This window comes from Haemaphysalis longicornis, unplaced genomic scaffold (assembly GCF_048455015.1).
Source record: "Haemaphysalis longicornis isolate Haplotype H1 unplaced genomic scaffold, Haemaphysalis longicornis Haplotype H1 scaffold_9, whole genome shotgun sequence".
Taxonomy (NCBI): Eukaryota; Metazoa; Arthropoda; class Arachnida; order Ixodida; family Ixodidae; genus Haemaphysalis; species Haemaphysalis longicornis.
Genome location: NW_027526460.1, coordinates 23,360,010 through 23,379,012, shown reverse-complemented (window position 1 = coordinate 23,379,012; position 19,003 = coordinate 23,360,010). Strand labels below are relative to the sequence as shown.

Here is a 19,003-nt window from a genome sequence, read left to right as displayed (position 1 = left end):
TAAAGCCAAAACTGCAGACACTGTAGGGGTAGTGATTTGACCACAGAACCGACAATTGTGGCACTTCCACAGCTGCGTGAGCGTACTGCTACAGCTCATACACTAGAATGCACAGGCAATGCCGGTTATTGGCAAGCCTCACTACTCAGCCTCACAATAAGAAATGCCTTGGGTACCAGGTACTTTACTTGCTACAAACCACTATTCGCTCAAGCCTAGCAACTTTAGAAGTAGTGTTGGCCTAGATATGAGTACTCATGGTGCCCTCTTGCTCTTGAGAACAGTCCTAGAAGGGGAAGAGGGACTCACGTCGGCCTCGCCGTGTGCTTGGTACTGCTGGGAGAGCTTCTCCGCATGGGCCCCTGAGAAGCTGAACTGCACCCGGATGTCGCCGGCCTCCAGCTGGTGGCCGCACACCGTGGGCATGTGGCCCCGCAGGTAGGCTTGGATGGTGCCGTCATCGAGGGCCTGCAATGAACAGGGAGCAGGATGCACTTACATCTCAAAGAGGTTCTTTTAAGGGGGCACATGGGTCTTAGAGCTAAAATTTTTATTATTTGAGCTATTGCCATGAAAATTTGTAGGTTTATGTACTATGCTATGCTGATTTCAAATCTGACACCAGTTTTTGCACAAAGTGCAATGTTTTAATTTTAGGCTACTTTTATTGTTTACAGCTTTTGTCAAGTTTTTAGAAAAAATAGTTTTATTGGTGGCTATAAATTTCATGCTGGTGAATTGAGGAAGAACTCGTGAGTGCAATAAAAGCAGCCGCATGTTCCTCTCTCTGCTAGTTCAAAAGTTATGAATGTGAAAAGTTAGTGTTCAAAAACTACAATTTTTTTAGTCTAATTACTTTTGATAATAAAAAATATCTTGATGCATAGGGCATTATCTAATGGTCTAGTTGCACTCACCAGCTATTCAGTCACTAAAAAATACAAGAATGACCAAAATCTGATCAGTATTAGTGGAGATAAGGTTGTCAAACGACTGCTCCAAGGCAAAAAAAGTCGAACTGAGAAAATCGCAAAAAACGAAATGCAATGTTGTGAATACTTTATTTACATACATACACATCAAGGAATGCAGCCAAAAGCATCAAAATGCTCCTGGGGAGTAATTTTTGTTGTTGATCAACAAACTCCAGAAGTTTGTTGATAGCCGACAAGTCAACTATCGTGTAAGTCGGCGCCGATGCCGACGGCTCGGTGTTATCACTGCTACGGAGAGTTCGCAGCTTGCGCTCTGTGCCCGATACAGACGATAAGCCGGCTGTTATCGCCTCGGCTCGCTCATGAAGTCGTTGACGATCGTCAGGAGTCATAAACGTCGTGTCAAGCCGCGTTCGCTGCTGCCGGCCGCTTTCACCAGAATCAATCGAACAGCCGGCGGTCGCGCCGAGGGCCGCCGCTCCGCCGACGGTCGCGTTGAGAGCCGCCGCTTCATCTGCCGCGGGTTGATGGTCGGTTGCGACGCCTGTTGAAGGTTCCCGAAGGCGTTCAGCTTGCTTGCAGCGTACCTTTTTGCGTTTTTTGCCGAATTTGTGAGCGCTGCGGAACTTTCGGTACGGTTTTGCCATGCTTCCCGTCCGACGGCTTTTCCAAAATGGCCGCGTTCAAGTTGAAAAAGATGGCCGCGCCTGATGACTAGGGCCAATGAGGAGCGCCCGTTTCACCACGTGACGAGCAGGGACCAATAGTAAAGGCGCATTTGACGTTTTGTTTTGTTCATTTTCCCGGCTAACAAAGCGGAGTCTAGCGCGCCGCCCGAGTAGAAAAAAAAGAAGAAAGAAGGCGCTTTCGAACGCTACCAACATGGCGGCTCTACGCCGCGTCGTTCAAGGACGGCGCGCCGCTCAAAATCGGCGTTTTCGACGCCGCTTCGCGTCATTTTACAGCTAGAAACGTACCATTATTCGTCATTTTCTAAATAACTACGTGGATTTGGGCATCAAAACTTTACCTAGAGGTAGAAAATGACTTCGCGAACGCGAATATCGCTAAATTGAAAAATGGGTTTTTTCGCGATTTTTCGGCTCCAAAGACCCGTGAGCCCCCTTATTAATGGTGCTATGAGAACCGCATTTAGGACTGCATTATAATTATGCCCCCCCCCCCCCCTTCAATACCTGCTGCACATCTGCCTCTCTACCCTGGAAGCTCTCTGATCCTTTAAAATACTTGCAAGCTCCTCTTGGTAACACCGTCTATTTATGGCAGGCCCATAAAATAGAGGGCACTATTTCCCAGATGGCCACTAACTGCAGCAGGACGCCCATCAACACCTCAGCAGGCAAAATTTGATCCCCAAGAAACCAGCGAGAGCAGCAGTCCGATGGCATCGCTCATGAGACTACACTGCACATCCCTCGAACAAAACATGTTAATGAGCTGGAAATCTAACGCCGCGTCCAGATGCCAAGATCCAAAAACATCCCGGCAGACTAGACAGCCCCTACCCATCTTATTACGACAAGCACAGCTGCCACGGCACCCATTGAGTACACCAACTGAAACTGCATGCAACTGCCTGATAAGAACATGGTGCAGGAAACGCCTTACCCGAATTCCCTGAGAAACCGCCTTGGACTCATTCCGTAGCCGCAGCCCCAGAGCCTTGATGTCCGGCTCGGCCTTCATCAGCACACCATACTTCTCCTTGTCCGAGGTCACCGTCAGCTGCCGAAGGTTCAGCTCCTAGGTAGAGGGCAACGAGAAAGGAACCACCTTGAGCTTCACCTTCAACACTGTGATTAGTTGATTCCAACACAAGCAACTGGAACTTAATGAGAACAGTGCACTTGCCACACAAGCTAGTGGTCATGGAAAATAAAAATAGTGCTTGTTTTAGCGAGAAGGCAATTGACCAGTGGCTACAAGAATTTCCACGAAAGCAAAGAGAATGTGACCCTATACACGAGTTCAACAACGTGACGATTTAGCTCATGGCACTAGATGACGGCCAAACGTCGTGCACGATGTACCGGATTTTCAGTTGACTCAAATTCTTCAACTCTAGCCTGATAAGCTCCTGAGCGCAACCTTATTCCATAAAGCAAAAATGGAATCAAGGAGTGCTGCTACACAAGCAATGCACACCAGTATTAACAACAGCCCTTGTACAGGTTCCTGTCAGATCCCCTTTCGGTGTGGAATCCGCCTACCAGATGCTCATTTTTGGCCGTTCGCCTAATTGTGTCACAAGTCCCGCGCGGTGCAGGAAGTGGACAATACAAAACCTTCCCTTTAGTCGCAAATTAGTACCGATGCTGCCGTCATCATTCTCTGTCAAACAAGAATGAAGTGAAGCATAAAGGGCACAATTCTTTGGACTAAGCAAACTTGCCAATTGCCTTCAGGGTCTGCAGAGTCGGGCGTTTCTTTTTTGTCTCTTAGACGATCATGCAACAGCCGAAGGGGGCTGCAGTGACTGCAAATAAATTAGACCTGCTAATGATCCCCCTGGAACACTGAAACAAAGCGCTCAGTGCATGATTGCGAAACCCCCAACCCACCTCGAGGATATACTGCTTCAGTGAAGACACGTCATCCAGGTACTGCTTGTCCTGGTGGATGACCACCACCTCACGCAGAGGGTACTGCCCAGGGGAAGAAAGAGTGGCAAGTGGTCAGAAAGACGCTTTGGGCCCCATCAAAAAACTCAACAAAGAAAATGCACCCAATCATGGATTACATGCAACCAACTTCCTTAACGAGAACCGAGTGCGACCATAAACAGAAGCGGTGGAAAAAAGGAAATTGTGCATGCCGCTACTTTTTTTTTTTCTTTTTAAGGAGTGCTGGCACCAACTTCTTGTGGTTGACAGGGTGCCGTTTGCTTCCTTTACACAACACGGTATCCCGCGTGAGGTATGAACGACACGGATCATTACAAACATATTTTAATTTATATTTAATTACTGCACCGAGGGAATAGTTGAACAAGCAGCACTCCGCAACACTGACATCAATGCGACGAATTAAGTTAGTTTTCATCCTTTATCACTCGTTTACGCATGTGAAGTGTTGTTTCACGACTGCTAGGCCAGCGAGCACCGTTTAAAGCGAAGGCAACGTGAAAATTTCGTGTAAGCACTCATTCACCTGTAGCGTCACTCTAAACTTATAACGAGAAGCGCTTTGTAGCAAAAAAACATTTGAACTATAAACTAGTTGAACAATGAGGAAACTTATTGTTCTGCAAGGTGGAAACACGGTTTGCGAGACACGACGTGCACATACATAATGCCAAAGACGTTCAAAAAAGGATGATACCTTGAGGGGCAGTGTGTTGCGGTCCCGGACAATGCGTCCCAGTTCCACCACAGTCTGCATCCGGCTCACACTTCGCTCCACCACTTCTTCAATCAGCTCGTTCCTGAAGGGAAGAGGGAGAGACACCTGAGTAGACCGCGTTTTTATCTGTTTCCCTCCTTCCAGAGCCCACTGCAAGCTGCCGCCATTTAAAATAATTTACCCCACACAAAAAGAATGCATACAGTTCCAGCAGTGCAACTGCACTAGTAAGGCTACTGGGAAAAGAATGAATCGAGACGCACTTACCACAAAGTCACACAGTGAGCAGCTAAGGCAACTGCTGCCCCGCTCCCTGTCAATGATAGTACTTTAGTGCACTTGTGCTCTGTGCAATCCAAAGCCAAAACCTCAGTAATCCCATCCAGTGTGCTTGCAAGCACCCCAACAAAGCTGTACTCTCAGACCCCTCAATAACACTAAAGTCAACGCTCCGGTGAAAATAGTGACTCCAAAATGAGAGACAGCATAAAAACTGGCACACAATTGGAAACTTCCGAGGTGTTCACACACTAGCAGTACTTGAGTGCTTTCCCTGATCCCCGGAATGCAGTGCCACCTGCCTTGGCTCTGGCAGCATGAGGTAGTGGACGCTGCGCGCGTCCTCCCTGCCCGCCAGCTCCGAGAAGAGGTGCCGCAGGTTCTGGTACATGAGCTCCGACAGGAACGGCGTGAACGGGGCCTGCCCAGGGGAAAGAGGGGCGTGGGGCACTGCACCAAGGGAACTGGGGGCCAAACCCCCGATTATTATTACTATTATTACTATTACCATTAGCCGGATCATGGTGTAGAGCACGCCACACAGGGTGTCCAGGGAGTGCCAGCAGTCCTTCTGGCCTCCTTCACCCTGTGAAGAGAAAAACCAGCATCACCTTGGGCATCTCCTAGTGGCACATGCTGCACCTTCAAAACTGACCGCGACAACCACTCGGACACCTTGAAAATGTTGCGATGAAACCTCGTAATTTACTTGCATTCAAACAGCTTCTCCACAGGGTACTTTAATGCACTGTGCACTATGCAAAAACAACAACCCCCCTAGAAAACTCCCTTTGGGAAGCCATCAGTTCCAAGTGCCCCACACTGGTGGCAAACTGAAATGTGGGAGATAAGGGAAGGGGCTGGCAGGCGAGGGCTAAAGAGCCGAGCAGCGCCAATGTTCAAAACTTTAGAGGATTCAACTTGCAAAGCATTTCCTGCCAGTCGTGTGCAAATAGTGCATTCTGCTTTTGCAGCAAATATGTTTTTTTAATGGTTTTTAGTCAAAGCAAACATTTTCCTGTAACTTAAGCCCATTTGCATCAATAAACTTGCCCAAGAATACCCCAACAAGATATTTTCGAATGTGAATATTTGGCTATTTCTAACCATAAAGCTGAAGAAGCTGCTGCAGTAACTAGCCTATAAAAAAATAAAAGGACACCCTCTCAGAGAGGTCATAACTGCATAATTTTGCAATGCAACCACAAAAATAAAGCATTCTAACAATAGTGATAACCAAAACACAAAGTAAGCTACAAAACACATAAACCAAAAATGCATGTGGAAGGAAAGCGTTACAAAGAGAAAAGCATTTAAACCATGCTAGAAGTCAGAAGCCATACCTTGAGTCGCTTCCGGTTCATTCTGACGTACCAGTTGGTCAGGTGGTCTACAAACTTGACAAGACGTGGCACCACAGTGTACAGCCGGTACTCTAGAAAAATCAAAACAAAAATTTAGCCAGAAAAAAATAAAGAAGGCACATACCGGACTTCTCAGTGAAGGCACATTAGCAATGCAACCCAAACTCAACAAAGACCTCATGTACAGCAAAGTGATTAACACAGATGCCATTGAAATCACGCAGGAATTTTTCAAGCAATAAGCAATCAAAACACTGCTTTCGCAAACAGGCCGATATAAAAACCTGGACAACTTAGGAACAGGCAACTATGTATGGCCAATGCATGGTTATATGAACTAGAATGGCCACCTTTGGGGATGTTTCCCTCTAGCCACTGGCCAGACCAGGAATTTCTTGAGAGTAATAGCTTGGCTGTTCCCTAGAGGAAATACACAAGCTCCTACCAAGGAAGAGAGAATGAACGTGCGATCAGGAAGTTGGCAACTATTCTCCCTATCCCTGACTGACAATGGCGTCACATGAACCTCGACTGCGCGCATGACTTGGGGTCCACTGTGAAAAAGGGAGAAGCTGACCTTTCATCTCAGCCTTGACAAAGAGCACCAGGCTCTGGGTGTACGAGAGGATCCATCGGTCCATGAAGTTGGGGGAGGCCGCCTTGGATTCCCTGTACACGTACTTTTCCCCATGTTCCTGCAAATGGGCAACATTGTGGATCGCAGCTGCTTCCCACATACAACTGCACACAGCACACATATTCCAGAAAATGATTTACACCCATTCAGGGCAGAACTTTATCGGGGATTCCCAATGTAGTGGGGGGCTTCTAATGCATGCACGGTTATCGTGCCTTCACAGCATCCTGCTGAAATTTCGATCCCGGCCACAAGAGCATTCATTATCCTGTTGAACGCAGTAACGGAGCTTGGCTGCGGTGTCCCCCTGCCCCACGCACCTTCTCAAAGAGCACAATGTTCTGCACCAGGAACCGGTAGGCATTGTACCAGGGCAGGAACACATCCTTCAGGATGTCCCTCACGCCGTCCTCACGAAACCTCAGGTTCTCCGCCCTCACTACGGGCGAGTTGATCAGGTACAGCCTGCAAGCATCAAGAGAGAAAGCACTCATGGCCAGGCTCTTTTTCAGGGTGGTTCAGGCTGCAAAGGACTGAGGCGAGATATTTCAAGGTATGCATCACACATTGTTGACATCAGTCTATGGAGTTTCAGCCAGTTGGCCACCACAAAAAAGAGACGACTCACTTGCCTCATCTTCACTTTTGAACTGAATAAAGCATTTCTTGTGCATGCATCGCCCACTGCAGACATGGGACAATCGGCTTGCGGCCAGTCACCCATTGCGAGAACGGGACATGTTCATCTGCCTAACTGTTGCATTTGAAAGAAACCTCTCCATACATACCTGTCTACAGGCACAACCTCCACCAATGTCACACAATCTGACAATTTTTTTTTTCTCACTCCGAGGTACTGTATTTTTGTGCGTATAACCCGCACCGAAAATGTGAAAATTTCAGTGGCAAAGTGGTGTTGCGGATAGTAATACACAAGGTTTTTCTTTAGTGCAGCTTCATGGCAATGCGTGTTGAGCTGTGAAGCTTCTATGCAGTACGACTGAATAAGCCTTCCATGGCAGCAATTGCGCAAAACATACAAGAAAAAACAAGGACGAGTGCACTCTAACAACCGAATTTTATTAGTGAATTGTGACTTTTGCCTTGCAGTCAGTGTATTCTACTTGCTAAATATACTCCTTTTCCATCTACATAGTATGTGGTGTGTTGCTTGAGCAGTAGCTTTGGTGCAGCCTTTCATGTATCGAATGTGTGGGCAATACGCGATGTTTTTTTTTTCTTTTCCGGCGGGCTAAAAGCGGGGGTGCAGATTATATGTAGGGGCGGGTTACATGCGCGAAAATACGGTATACAAACTCTCTTCCCATTTTCCCTGTTTAACACTGATGCCATACTGACACACAGTTCGAAATGTCAAGGGCATCTTTTTCTAGCTCCACTAATATTCAAAGCTTGGGACTCCAGCACAGCGAGCCAAGACTGCCAAACGGTCCCCTACCTCAGGGCATCGGCGCCGTATTTGCTGACCACCTCCATGGGGTCAGGGTAGTTCTTTTTTCGCTTGCTCATCTTCTGGCCATCGCTGCAACAAGAAGGGACAGGTGATGCAGTGCTATCGTTTACAAGGCCACTATGCAATGTTCAATGAAGGCGGAAAACACTGAGCATCACAGGAGGGGAGTCAACGGCCCGCATTCAAGCATAGCACCCCGATAGACTGAAATGTATCACAATAAATGCCTTACTAGACAAACATTCAATGAAGCTTTCCAATAAAAGAAACTGCAAGCAAAGCTGATGGCCTGAGAGAAAGTTTCTGTCCCATAGTTTCCCACAGAAGTCTTTGGGCAGGAATTCGTGCACACATCAGCATGGCTGACATGCGACGCTTTCCAAATTTCTCACATTGATTTTTATTGTTCTGGATATACTTGATACTATAATCTATTCTGGGTTAGCAAACAGAGCCTAACACATCAAATAAATCTAAAGTTCAAATGGACTGAGCAGGAAGGGTTTCCTTTTATCAAAACTGCCTCGAAAATAAAGTGTCATGCTCTACAATATTTACTTTTGGCAACAAGACTGTACCACGCTTTTAACTTCTCCACTACTAAGAGCAAAAAAGAAAAAGCACATTGTCAAAATGCCGTGACAAGAAAACAATTTTTACAAAAGAACTATTATACAGCAAGCAAGTGGTTCCCTAATCCCTAGACCTATGAAGAAAAAAAAAGAGTGGATGAATTTTCAGCATATTCTAAACACTATTTTCCCTACACTGTTTCTTTTTACAATAGGCATAACTGGCTGTACCTGTCTACGGGTTTGAAAGTTAGACAGGCTGCGTAGCGTTTCCCTTAATTTACTCACCTGGCAAGTACCATTCCATTGGCAATGAGGTTCTTGAATGGCGGCTTTCCAAACAGAGCTGTCGACAGGACCAGAAGAGTGTAGAACCTGCATAGGGAAGCACAAAGAATTCAAGGTATGAAATAAAAACCCACCATCCAAGGTTACAGAAATTTCCCAACAATACGACCAATAAACTCAGCTTGTATGACCTTCCAAGCATAAGTAAAGCCCACATGTAAGAATACAAGGGCAGACATTACATCAGTAGTGCTGCTTACTCCTTGCAACATTTTCAAGCGACTACCAGAAACCCAGCAATGCATTAAGCACGTTTTGGTTCAGTTCCGATGCCAGCAAGGCACTAGTAAGTGGTCAATGCAGGCTCAGAAGAAATGTTAACTTGCTGTGCATAAGAAGCTGCACCAGTGCAGGGAAAAAAAAAAGTCAATGTAGACCGAATTTTGATGGTAAGACATCAGATTAATACCTGGTCATGCTGGAAACTGGACCAGAAGCCACAAGCAGAGATTGGAATCAGCAGAAAAGTAGGTTGGTGCTGTGCAACATTATTACAGAGCATGATAGCACACACCCGGCTCGAACAAAAACAATCTGTTTTTACAATCATCAAAAAAACTGCCGTCACACCTCCATCCCGCTCTTACAATACACCGAGTGGTGACTACGGCGGTCTCATTTCCACTCAGACGTAGTACTGCATTTTTATAGAAATAGAAAAGAAGGGGTGATGTGCAAGATTAATTAATCTGCGCAGCCCTTCGCTGTAACACACCTCAGACGCTGGTTTAGCTCCCCAGCGACCGGAATCCCGGGGACCTCCCTCCCTCAGTCACCACCCCTCCCCCAAATTAGCCCTTGCGGCAATAAAAGTTTTGTCTCTTTCTCTCTCTCTCCTCCTCCTAAGCAAAGCTATCCACACTTCTTGCAATGTGTGGAATAAGACTTTTAAGCTGCTCCCTCCTTCACAGATCATTGTGGACCTCAATTCAATTTTGACTTACACCGCGCTTGAAACTACGCCCGGCGGCCCAATCAAATTTTACAGCTCTCATGTGCTTATGCAACGGATGCTGCTGTCTCACGGATATGCTCCTAAACTAATGCGCAAAGTACGAGACTGCGGTCAAAGCATGAGTCGTTTGATTTGACATTCAAATGGATACGTTCTCCCGAGTGCCGCATTTTAAAAGCATCAGAGCGAGGAGGAGCTTAGACAGCAAAGACCAAGGGTCTCACCAGCCTCGCGTCTGGTCAACTCCTTCAGCGATGAAGTCGGCCGGAAAGCAGTTCTCGAACTCCTTGCAGTTCTCAAAGGGGTAGTGCACCTGTGCGTACGGCATGCTGCCGCTCTCAAACCAGCAGTCAAACACCTCGGAGATGCGCTTCAGCGTGCCCTTGCCGCATGCTGACGGGATTTCCAGCTTGTCCACGCTGGAGAGAGAAAAAGGAAAGGACAACATTAAGAAAAAAATGCCCCTTCACAATGAGTGGCTGTGTTGTGAAACGAGGAGCAACACTCACGTCTCTCTGTGCAGGTCAGTCACCTGCTGCCCCGTCAATTCTTCCAGCTCCTTGATGGATCCAATGCACATGACCTGGGTGCAGGTGCCGAAACATCAAACTCATTGCCACTCGGCACATTCTTTTTTATTTTTTTTGTCTCTTGTTTTTCAAGCATGCAAACATCATCTTGCCTTCGCATCTTGTCTTCCCAGCATTTAACCATTGCCTCGCCTTTAATTGTCTTTCCAGAGCACTAGTTCAGCATCACATTATCTCTAGCCATGTTAACCTCCTGCTTCCTAGCATAGAGACGAATTGCAGCAAGCAAATGGTGGATTCTCTTCCACCTCGTTTCCTCCAGTCTTAATCACTGCTTTGGTTTTCTCTGAAATGCAGATTTGTAACGTAAAAGCTTAAACTGAAATCTACTAGTTAAAAATCCCTACGAATCACAGTTCATAGTTTCTCACTCCCAGCTAGATTCGGGACCAACTAGGTTCTGGTGGCCTTGAAGCGAGAAAATGAAAGACGCTTGGCATGGCTTGAGCTGCTCGCACCAGGCGACCTTCAACTCCACCACCAAATTTTTAAACAGCTCAGGCAGAAACTATTATTTCAGGCACCTTTTCTTCATTCGGTTCTGCAAAAAATAAGATAAGAAGAAGAAAAGCAAGAGGCAGACCTCCTGGCCGTCATCGCTGACCCAGATGGGGATGGGGGTGCCCCAGTACCGGTTCCTCGAGATGGCCCAGTCGTGGGCGTCCCGTAGCCAGTTGCCGAACCGCTTCTCCTTCACAAAGTCGGGGACCCTGTTGCCCGAAAGGGGGGCAAGAGGCAGCCTTTCGTAAGAGCCTCTTTGCAGTAACAACACAGTGAGGGGCAGGCCCCACAACAAACATTACCTATTCAGGAAAGGTGTGTTCCGAATGCCATTAAATAAGACAGCCCCTTTTCACTACAGGGCAATATAAGGCATTTGAACCACTCTACTCTTGAAGCTCACTCCTGTTACTTTGATGCAGGTCTCATGCGCACTTGTCGTGGCTTGTAACGTCCACTTAATTTTGTTTACAGCAGTGAAGCGGGTTTTTTTTTGTAAGCGTAATTTAAAGAAGTTCAACTAATTTGTTTCAACTAATTTGTTCAACTAATTTGTTGTAATTTGATAATTTAAAGCATTGCAATGCTGCAACCTTACCCATTATCGTTTTATCATGTGACGTTCTTGTCTGCTGTGTTACATGCGTGTCCACAAGTAAAAAAACAGCTAATGTAATTCACTTCTAAGGTCACTAGGTTTCTTGTACTACACAGTAACAAAAGCATGCCAGAAGTCTAAAAGACAGCACGCATTGCGGGTTGAACAGGGTGAAATGAAACGTGCGCCGAAATCTCGAACACACAGGCGTTTTTGCTTTTTGCCTCCATCAGAAAAGCAGCTGTTATGACCAGGAATTGAACCCGCGTCCTCGTGCTCAGCAGCATAACACCTTAGCCACTGAGCCACTGCAACGGGTAACGCAACAGTCCCTGCTCTATTTGGCGAGCTCTCTCATCACCGCTCAAACAGCCACACTGACCAGTAGGTCTCTGCGTTGGTCTTGAGCAGCAGGTCCTGCATATGTTCGACCCGGACGAACCAGGAGGGCACGGCCCGGTAGATGAGCGGCGTGTCTGAGCGCCAGCAGAACGGGTAGCTGTGCTTGGATGTACTCTGGTTCACCAGGCGGCCCCGGCTCTTTAGGTCCCGGATTATGTCCTTGTCCGCATCCTGCACACCAAGGGCCACTGTTCACGAGAGGGCGGGGAACACTGATTCTGCCCTGTGAGGCCTCCGAATCTCCACAAGCATTAGGAGCCGGACATCTGTGGTCTGTTCCAGCAGAGCAATACTGATGGCGCACCATAATGCCAAAGTCAAGGGTGACAGTCTCCGGCAGACTAGAGCACATTGCAATGTTCCTTACGCAAGTGCAAGCAATTCTGCACTCATCACTTGCAGGAGCCATGAAGGCAAAATACAATTTTGGCTCATTCGAAAGACTGCGTTATTCCAATAACAAAGACACAAATTTTAACACAAACTTCCAATAACTAAGCTAGGTGTTAGGGAAAGCTGCGACAAAATTTTTGGGCCCTTAAATACAATGCTTGCCAACAGTGTTAAGTATTAAAAAAGTGCAAGTGTGAAATATGAAGGACTAAATATGTGTAACTGTGATAAAAGCGAATATCAAAAATTGCCGCCTCCAAAACTGAAATTGGAGATAAGGCCTTATCTCCATAAGCCAGAGGTGATGTGAGTGAAAGGCTTAGCAACCAGCACACAATGGGGAAGCCATACATCCACCAACTGGTTGTTTTGATGCTGAGCCACAGCTGTCGTGACTACCTCCTCCTGAGGCGGACCATAGGAACTTACCAGTTCGAGCTGCTCTTCCTGCCTGCTTCAGACAAAAAATTTCAGCACCAGGTAGTTCAAAGAACTCAGCAACACTTGCCTTGACATACACGCCGGCAAAGTCCTTCACGGGCTCCACAAACTTGCCGCTGGGGTCCACAGGGCAGACAATTTCCTGGTCCCTCGTAATGGCTCCATTAGCGAGGCACACCCGGTAGTCGTCCTAGTGCGCACAAAGGGCAAAGGAGCGGAAAAGAAAAATTAGGGCCTTCTTCAAACGTGCCCACTCGCTCAGGCCAGCAGCAACAAGCAGCACCCCGCTGTTTCCCACTCAAGTGCTATTTCCCCTTTTCAGTTCCTTGACACTGCCAGAAAAAATTACTAGAACTGACTACCCCACAGCAACTATGACAAAACTTTAGCCAATAAACGGAGAATACAGTTAGGAGATGAAGCTAGCCCACCAAGTTTTTTTTTTCTTTGAAGGGATATTCAGTTTGTACAAAGTTAAATCACCTAAAGAAAGTAGTTGGTTAGTAGATTATATGAATGGTAATGACGACACTCAGCCACTGGGATCAACTGTAGCAGTAGATCTCAGTAACAGCAGCAAGCACTGAACATTTGCCCCCCCAAACCTTTACTCCTGCATACATAAACCTAACCTGTAAAATAACTGAAAAATTCTTCAAGCTACTAGCATCATGTCAAAGGCCATGGACAATGCATTTAGCGGAAACGTCTCTTCGACATGTCAGGGGCTGTCATTACGCAGCCGCACAAAGCCAATACTGCAATGCACCTGCACAGTGGGGGTGCAGCCAGCAAGTTCTCCTCACCTCTCCAAAGTAGGGCGCTTGATGCACCACCCCTGTTCCGCTCTCCGCCGTGACGTAGTTGTCGCAGAACACCCTGAATGCACCCTTGGCTTTGTACTGGAAGAAGGCAAACACCCAGATCAGGCACTCAAGTCAGCACTGTGCATTGTAAAGCAGCGATCTTCCTCCAAGTCGTTTCAAAGTGTGCTGTATGACGCCACCCACGTTTGCTGACCATACGCAGAACAGCACTAACAGTCAGTTATGAATGCATCAGCACACTGAAATAGAGTTTACCTGCATGTCAAAAACTACAATGCTGGAGTTGCTGGTTGCACAGTAGCTGCTCTGCAATAAGTTCGCTCCAAGCACTAACCCTATGCTTTTCAGGGCAGGTGAGAAGACAGAAGACCAAAGGTGTTTGGGATTCAGCAGCCATACAAAATCAGAGGAACCTAATCTCTCAACAGTGGCTTTCTTAGCGGTACGTTTACACGTTCATAATAGTTATAAAACGTAAAAATTGATCTTATTAGCAGCTCCCGAACTCGAAAAACCACAATTTTATTGCAGGTTGAGCAGTACACCCACCACATTTGCAAATAAATACACACTTGCTTTGGAAAAAATAAACAAATAGAAAGCAGGAAAAGCGATTTTGAAGAGCCAAGCCGAAAGAGTTGAAAAAAGTAGTTAGTAGTGCCAAAGGGACATCGCTCGTTTGACATACCTGCTGAAAGTATGGGAAGATTGGCTCGTACTTCTTTCCCACGAGAGTCTTGCCCTTGAACCTGCATACAGGGCATCAATTGCAACGCACTTGTGAAGCTCAAGCAAAAAAATACCATCCATACACCCTTCGTTCCAGCCTCACAAATTTGGCAATACTTTTAATCCCCACAAACACATCGACGTTCCTGGTATGCCTCTCGTTGCCCGGGCATTTTTCAGTCATTACATTTTGTTAGGACAAGAGACACATGGCGAAGTTTCAACAAAGGGTTGTGTGAACAAACGTCTGCCCAAACTAAAACATGCAGGCTTTCCCAAAGGAGAATGGGTGAGAGCAAGAAGAGAGAGCATGAGGCACAACTGCCACAGAAGAGACACGTGACTGAAAACCTGCTGCCGTTGTGGTGCATGCCTCCTAGGGAGACACTCTAAGGAGGAGATGAGAAAGGGTACATTTTCACATTCTATTGGGAGCTTTGGGAGCTGCAGCTGTGAGAATCAGAACACCAAGTCTTTGGTCACACCATCCCGACCGTGCTAAACGATGGTTAACAGACGCGCTGTAAGAACTCAAAAATATCATGGAAAAACAACGTGCCTCTCCAAGACGGTGTACTCTTGGGGCTTCTTGTAGAGAATGTCCAGTCGGGCCTCCATCATGATGTACACCTTGCCAGTGCTGTTTTCTGCGAAGGCATGCAAACAAAACTGTACTCACAGAGTCTGGTAAAAATACTGCTTGTGGTGCGGTTTGTGGGCCTTCTCATCAAGGGACACTAAACGTTGGGGGCATTTATATTTTAAATGAACGATCACACTTTTCAAGGCTGTTTAAGATTTTGTTCGATGGCAAACAATTATTTGCTTGTTTAGAAATAAATAATTACCATATTTACTCAAATCTAGGCCAGTACTTTTTTTTTTTAAAAAGTCGTTTACGAAAGTCAGGGGTCGGCTTAGATTCGAGGATGCAGCTTTTCTGTCACCGCTAGACACTCAATGCCATCTCGTGGCCACAGGCTTGCAGCTTGCAGGTTTGCGGGCTCCATTTTGTTTGTTTAACCGTCGTGAGCCCAGCTCTCAGAGTTAGTTGCTCGCTTGCTTGCACCTCCACGTGACCTTGAGAAGCCCCTGTTTTCGCGGCCCAATGGCGCCCACTAAGCGGTGCCACTACACCACGGCTTATAAGCGGAAGGTACAGTGGAATCTCGGTCATACGAATCTCAAGGGGCGGCAAAAATATTCGTATCACCCGAAAATTCGTATCATCAGAAAACGAGAAAAAATGGAAATGTGCTGCGCATGCGACAGGCGGCGGCAATATGGCGTCGGCTCTTGCCGCGAAGAGGTGCAGGTAGCTTCAGCAACCGCTTCTAACCTTTTGTTAAAACGGAGCTCAATGTGTAAATTAAATTGCTCATGCGGGAAAGGAGCTGACAGTATGGGAGAAGCACTATAAAATGTCATCTACGCCAAATCTCCACCGCGGAGGTGGCCCAGCCTGAGGCGCGCGTCTCCCTATTGGCGCAAGTCGTGAGGCTCCTCCCAATGCAGTTAGCGGTAACCGAGGCAGAGGCTGGCGCCTGGGTGCCGGGCTGAATTGTCAGCGCGGGCGTCAAAAGAACGCGCGCTCATCGCCGACGCGACGCGCGCACACGAACTCAAGCCTGAACCGCATGCCATTCGGGCGCGTCGGCGTTTGCGCGCGCGTTCTTTTGACGCCCGCGCTGACGATTTCGCCCCCATGTCAGATTTTACATCGCTCGTAAAATGACGCGCGACGCGCGCGGCAGTGGGAGGAGCCTGCCGACTTGCGCCAACGGGGAGGCACGCTCTTCATGGCGGCAGTTTGAAAGCGCTCCGGACAGCCCGCTGGCTCCGCCGGAGATGTTTAGGCTTACCACGGTGGCGGATATTTGATAGGCGCTTTCCCTAGCCGCGCGGACGATGCTTTACAGTGTCGTTTTCAGACTCATCAGCTCCCTTAATTCATAAGCAACTTCTTTTGTTCTTTAAAGAGCGGTCAGAAGCGGTCGGTCGAGCCACCCGCCCTACTTCGCGGCCGTTGACGCCGCCATGTTGCCGCGGCTTACCGCGCCGCGCGCCGCATGCGGGTGGTATTCGCGGTGGCGTCAGCGCGCCTGTGGCTTGCGCGGCGCGTTTTCGTGAGCAGAAAACGCTCCATGCAGTTCACGCTTAATGATTTTGTGCCTGCGTGCGACCAAGGCCACACGGCCGCACAAACACTCCCGCCTCCCGTCCACGCCGCAGTCATCTGCTCGCGGCTCGCGTGTTCGTATCACCCGCACCGGGTGATAAATGCGAACGGATCATCCGAATTTTTTTACATTGCGTACAATGCATTTTGGCCGGGGAATTTTGAAAATTCGTATCACAACGAAATTCGTATCAACCGAATTCGTATCACCGAGATTCCACTGTAGTCATGGAGGCTGAGAGAACTTAAAACCTCCAACCACAGCGCGACTTTGGTGTCAATGAGAAGAATGTGCGCCAATGGCGGAAGCAGCAGAATGAACTTTTCAACTGCGCTGCCAAGGGAATGGCCTTCACAGCACCCAAGAATGGTCGAAACCACGAAGTGGAGAAGGAAGTTGCTGACTTATTCCAGAAGCAAAGAGAGGGTGGAATGCCTGTTACAATGGAGATAATGCAGACGAAGGTGAGGAAGATTGCAAACATTCAAGGTGTCGTGCGGACGCGGTTCAAGGCCAGCAGGGGCTGGGTCACTTGTTTTATGAAGCAGTTTGGGTTCAGCCTGTGACAGCGGACGTCTGTGTGCAAAACCTACCCCCGACTTGGGGGGAGATGCCGATCAGACCCAGGTGTATTTTGACATGCCTGTGGCCTACACAGTGAATGATAAGGGCGCAAACAAGTGAAAGTCAAAACTGCAGGCTACGAGAAGCAGCGCACCACTGTGATGTGTTGCATGGCCGACGGGCGAAGGCTGCTGCCGCACACCATTTTTCGGCAGAGGACTCTTCCAGCCGGGGAAGTTGTTTTTAAAAACGAGCCGATGAGAATGGGTGGACGCGTGGTGCCCTCGTCGAACATTGGGTTAAGACTGTTTGGCAGCACAGTGCGTCTACTGTTTAAGGAGTCACTCTTGGTTCTGGACTGCCACCGTGGCCACTTGACAGATGCCTTTAAGTCCGTGCTTTTGGAAGGTGGTACAGACATTGCGGTAACACCCGGTGGTATGACGAACCAACTACAACCACTCGACGTGGCCATCAAAAAGCCATTTAAGGACAGGGTGTGGAAGACGCTGCAAGACCACCAACTCATACTGACCGGGCGCATCAAGCGCACTTCACTCAGCCAAGTGGCCAACTGGGTCGCCATGACATGGGACGAAATTTTGGCCAAGCTAATTGTGCGGGCCTTCCGCAAGTGCACCATTTCGAATGCGCTGTTGAAAGAACACACTGAAAAAGAGGACAGCGATGTCGACAAAAAACACGACGACGAGTGAGCATTGAACACATTACGACGAGCGCCGCAAGTGGAATGAAGTGCATGTTCTAGTCCCAGTCCAATGCCTTTTTTCGTTCGGCTTACATTCAAGGTGACCTTTTTTTTTATTTTCCAACCTTTTGCATTTCAGGGGTTGGCCTAGACTCGAGTAAATATGGTAAAGCTGGCATTTATCTCTCACTTCTCTTACATTCTTTGTGATGCAAAAGAATGCATCCCATCCCACATCATGGAAAGGGGCTTCCTACAATGCCTACAAGGGAGGTGCAGCCACCTGGGTAAGGAGTAGAAAATGCCTGTGTGATTCTCCAGCATGGCAACTCTAGGCTAGACAGGTTGCATAGATGAATGCAACAGCAGCACCATACTTTCACCACTCGATCTCCGACACAGACAGACATTGACAGTAACAAAAGGCAACAGTGCTCGCATAACATGCATAAATCTTCAAACTATACGTGTACGACAGTGCAAAAAATTTGACTGCAATCAAAACTGAAATGAATCTTACCCCAAGTTGAAGTTAAGAGAACCTGCTTAACCATGTTTAAATGCTGAAGTTTGGGCATTTTAAAGAAAACATGTACTGAGTAAAAGTTCCTCGACACACTTTCTACCTTTCAGCTTGACGTAGTCCATCTCTGGGTTGACGCACAGGGCCAGGTTGCTGGGGAGGGTCCAAGGCGTCGTCGTCCACGCAACCAAGGAGACACTCGGATCATCGTCAAGGGGGAAACTGACAACCACTGCGAAACAGCAATATCGACAAGCATGAGCAGCTTGTCAACACAGCCCCAAACGCTGAGGCCTTCTAGAGCATACAATATAACAATATCGTACCATTAGGAATACAACAAGGAAATGTCCTTGTGACATAAGCAATATTGGCTTTAAAAATAGCCATGCACACATCGCTTATCGCTGAAACCAAATGTTCACAATACCAATGAGTGCTCTAAATGTGACGTAACACTTCATACGGTGGTGTGCAAACAGAACAAACCGCCAATGTGCTACCTTGCAGCTATTCTGCCATGGCCTCCGACCGGACACTTCTTTTGCAATCCTTTTTCAGGGCTCAAACAAAGCTACACTGCCTTCCAAGCTGGACTGATATATGTGAAGCCTGCCAC

The 19,003-nt window shown here is 47.6% G+C and overlaps 1 protein-coding gene across 1 annotated transcript in view; it reads right to left on the bottom strand.

Moving 5' to 3' along the window:
* Ilers (Isoleucyl-tRNA synthetase) overlaps nucleotides 1–19,003 on the bottom strand; it is a 29,079-nt gene that overhangs the window by 3,820 nt on the left and 6,256 nt on the right. The window contains exons 7-26 of the mRNA XM_077685777.1: nucleotides 18,488–18,616; nucleotides 14,968–15,055; nucleotides 14,368–14,428; nucleotides 13,659–13,754; nucleotides 12,920–13,042; nucleotides 11,999–12,189; nucleotides 11,101–11,227; nucleotides 10,437–10,510; nucleotides 10,152–10,346; nucleotides 8,913–8,999; nucleotides 8,038–8,121; nucleotides 6,899–7,043; nucleotides 6,519–6,636; nucleotides 5,921–6,012; nucleotides 5,086–5,163; nucleotides 4,880–4,998; nucleotides 4,278–4,380; nucleotides 3,518–3,601; nucleotides 2,565–2,699; nucleotides 310–468 (exon numbers count right to left, since the gene is read on the bottom strand). Of these exons, the coding sequence (XP_077541903.1) occupies nucleotides 310–468; nucleotides 2,565–2,699; nucleotides 3,518–3,601; nucleotides 4,278–4,380; nucleotides 4,880–4,998; nucleotides 5,086–5,163; nucleotides 5,921–6,012; nucleotides 6,519–6,636; nucleotides 6,899–7,043; nucleotides 8,038–8,121; nucleotides 8,913–8,999; nucleotides 10,152–10,346; nucleotides 10,437–10,510; nucleotides 11,101–11,227; nucleotides 11,999–12,189; nucleotides 12,920–13,042; nucleotides 13,659–13,754; nucleotides 14,368–14,428; nucleotides 14,968–15,055; nucleotides 18,488–18,616 (2,288 nt within the window). The remainder of the gene's footprint in view (nucleotides 1–309; nucleotides 469–2,564; nucleotides 2,700–3,517; nucleotides 3,602–4,277; nucleotides 4,381–4,879; nucleotides 4,999–5,085; nucleotides 5,164–5,920; nucleotides 6,013–6,518; nucleotides 6,637–6,898; nucleotides 7,044–8,037; nucleotides 8,122–8,912; nucleotides 9,000–10,151; nucleotides 10,347–10,436; nucleotides 10,511–11,100; nucleotides 11,228–11,998; nucleotides 12,190–12,919; nucleotides 13,043–13,658; nucleotides 13,755–14,367; nucleotides 14,429–14,967; nucleotides 15,056–18,487; nucleotides 18,617–19,003) is intronic.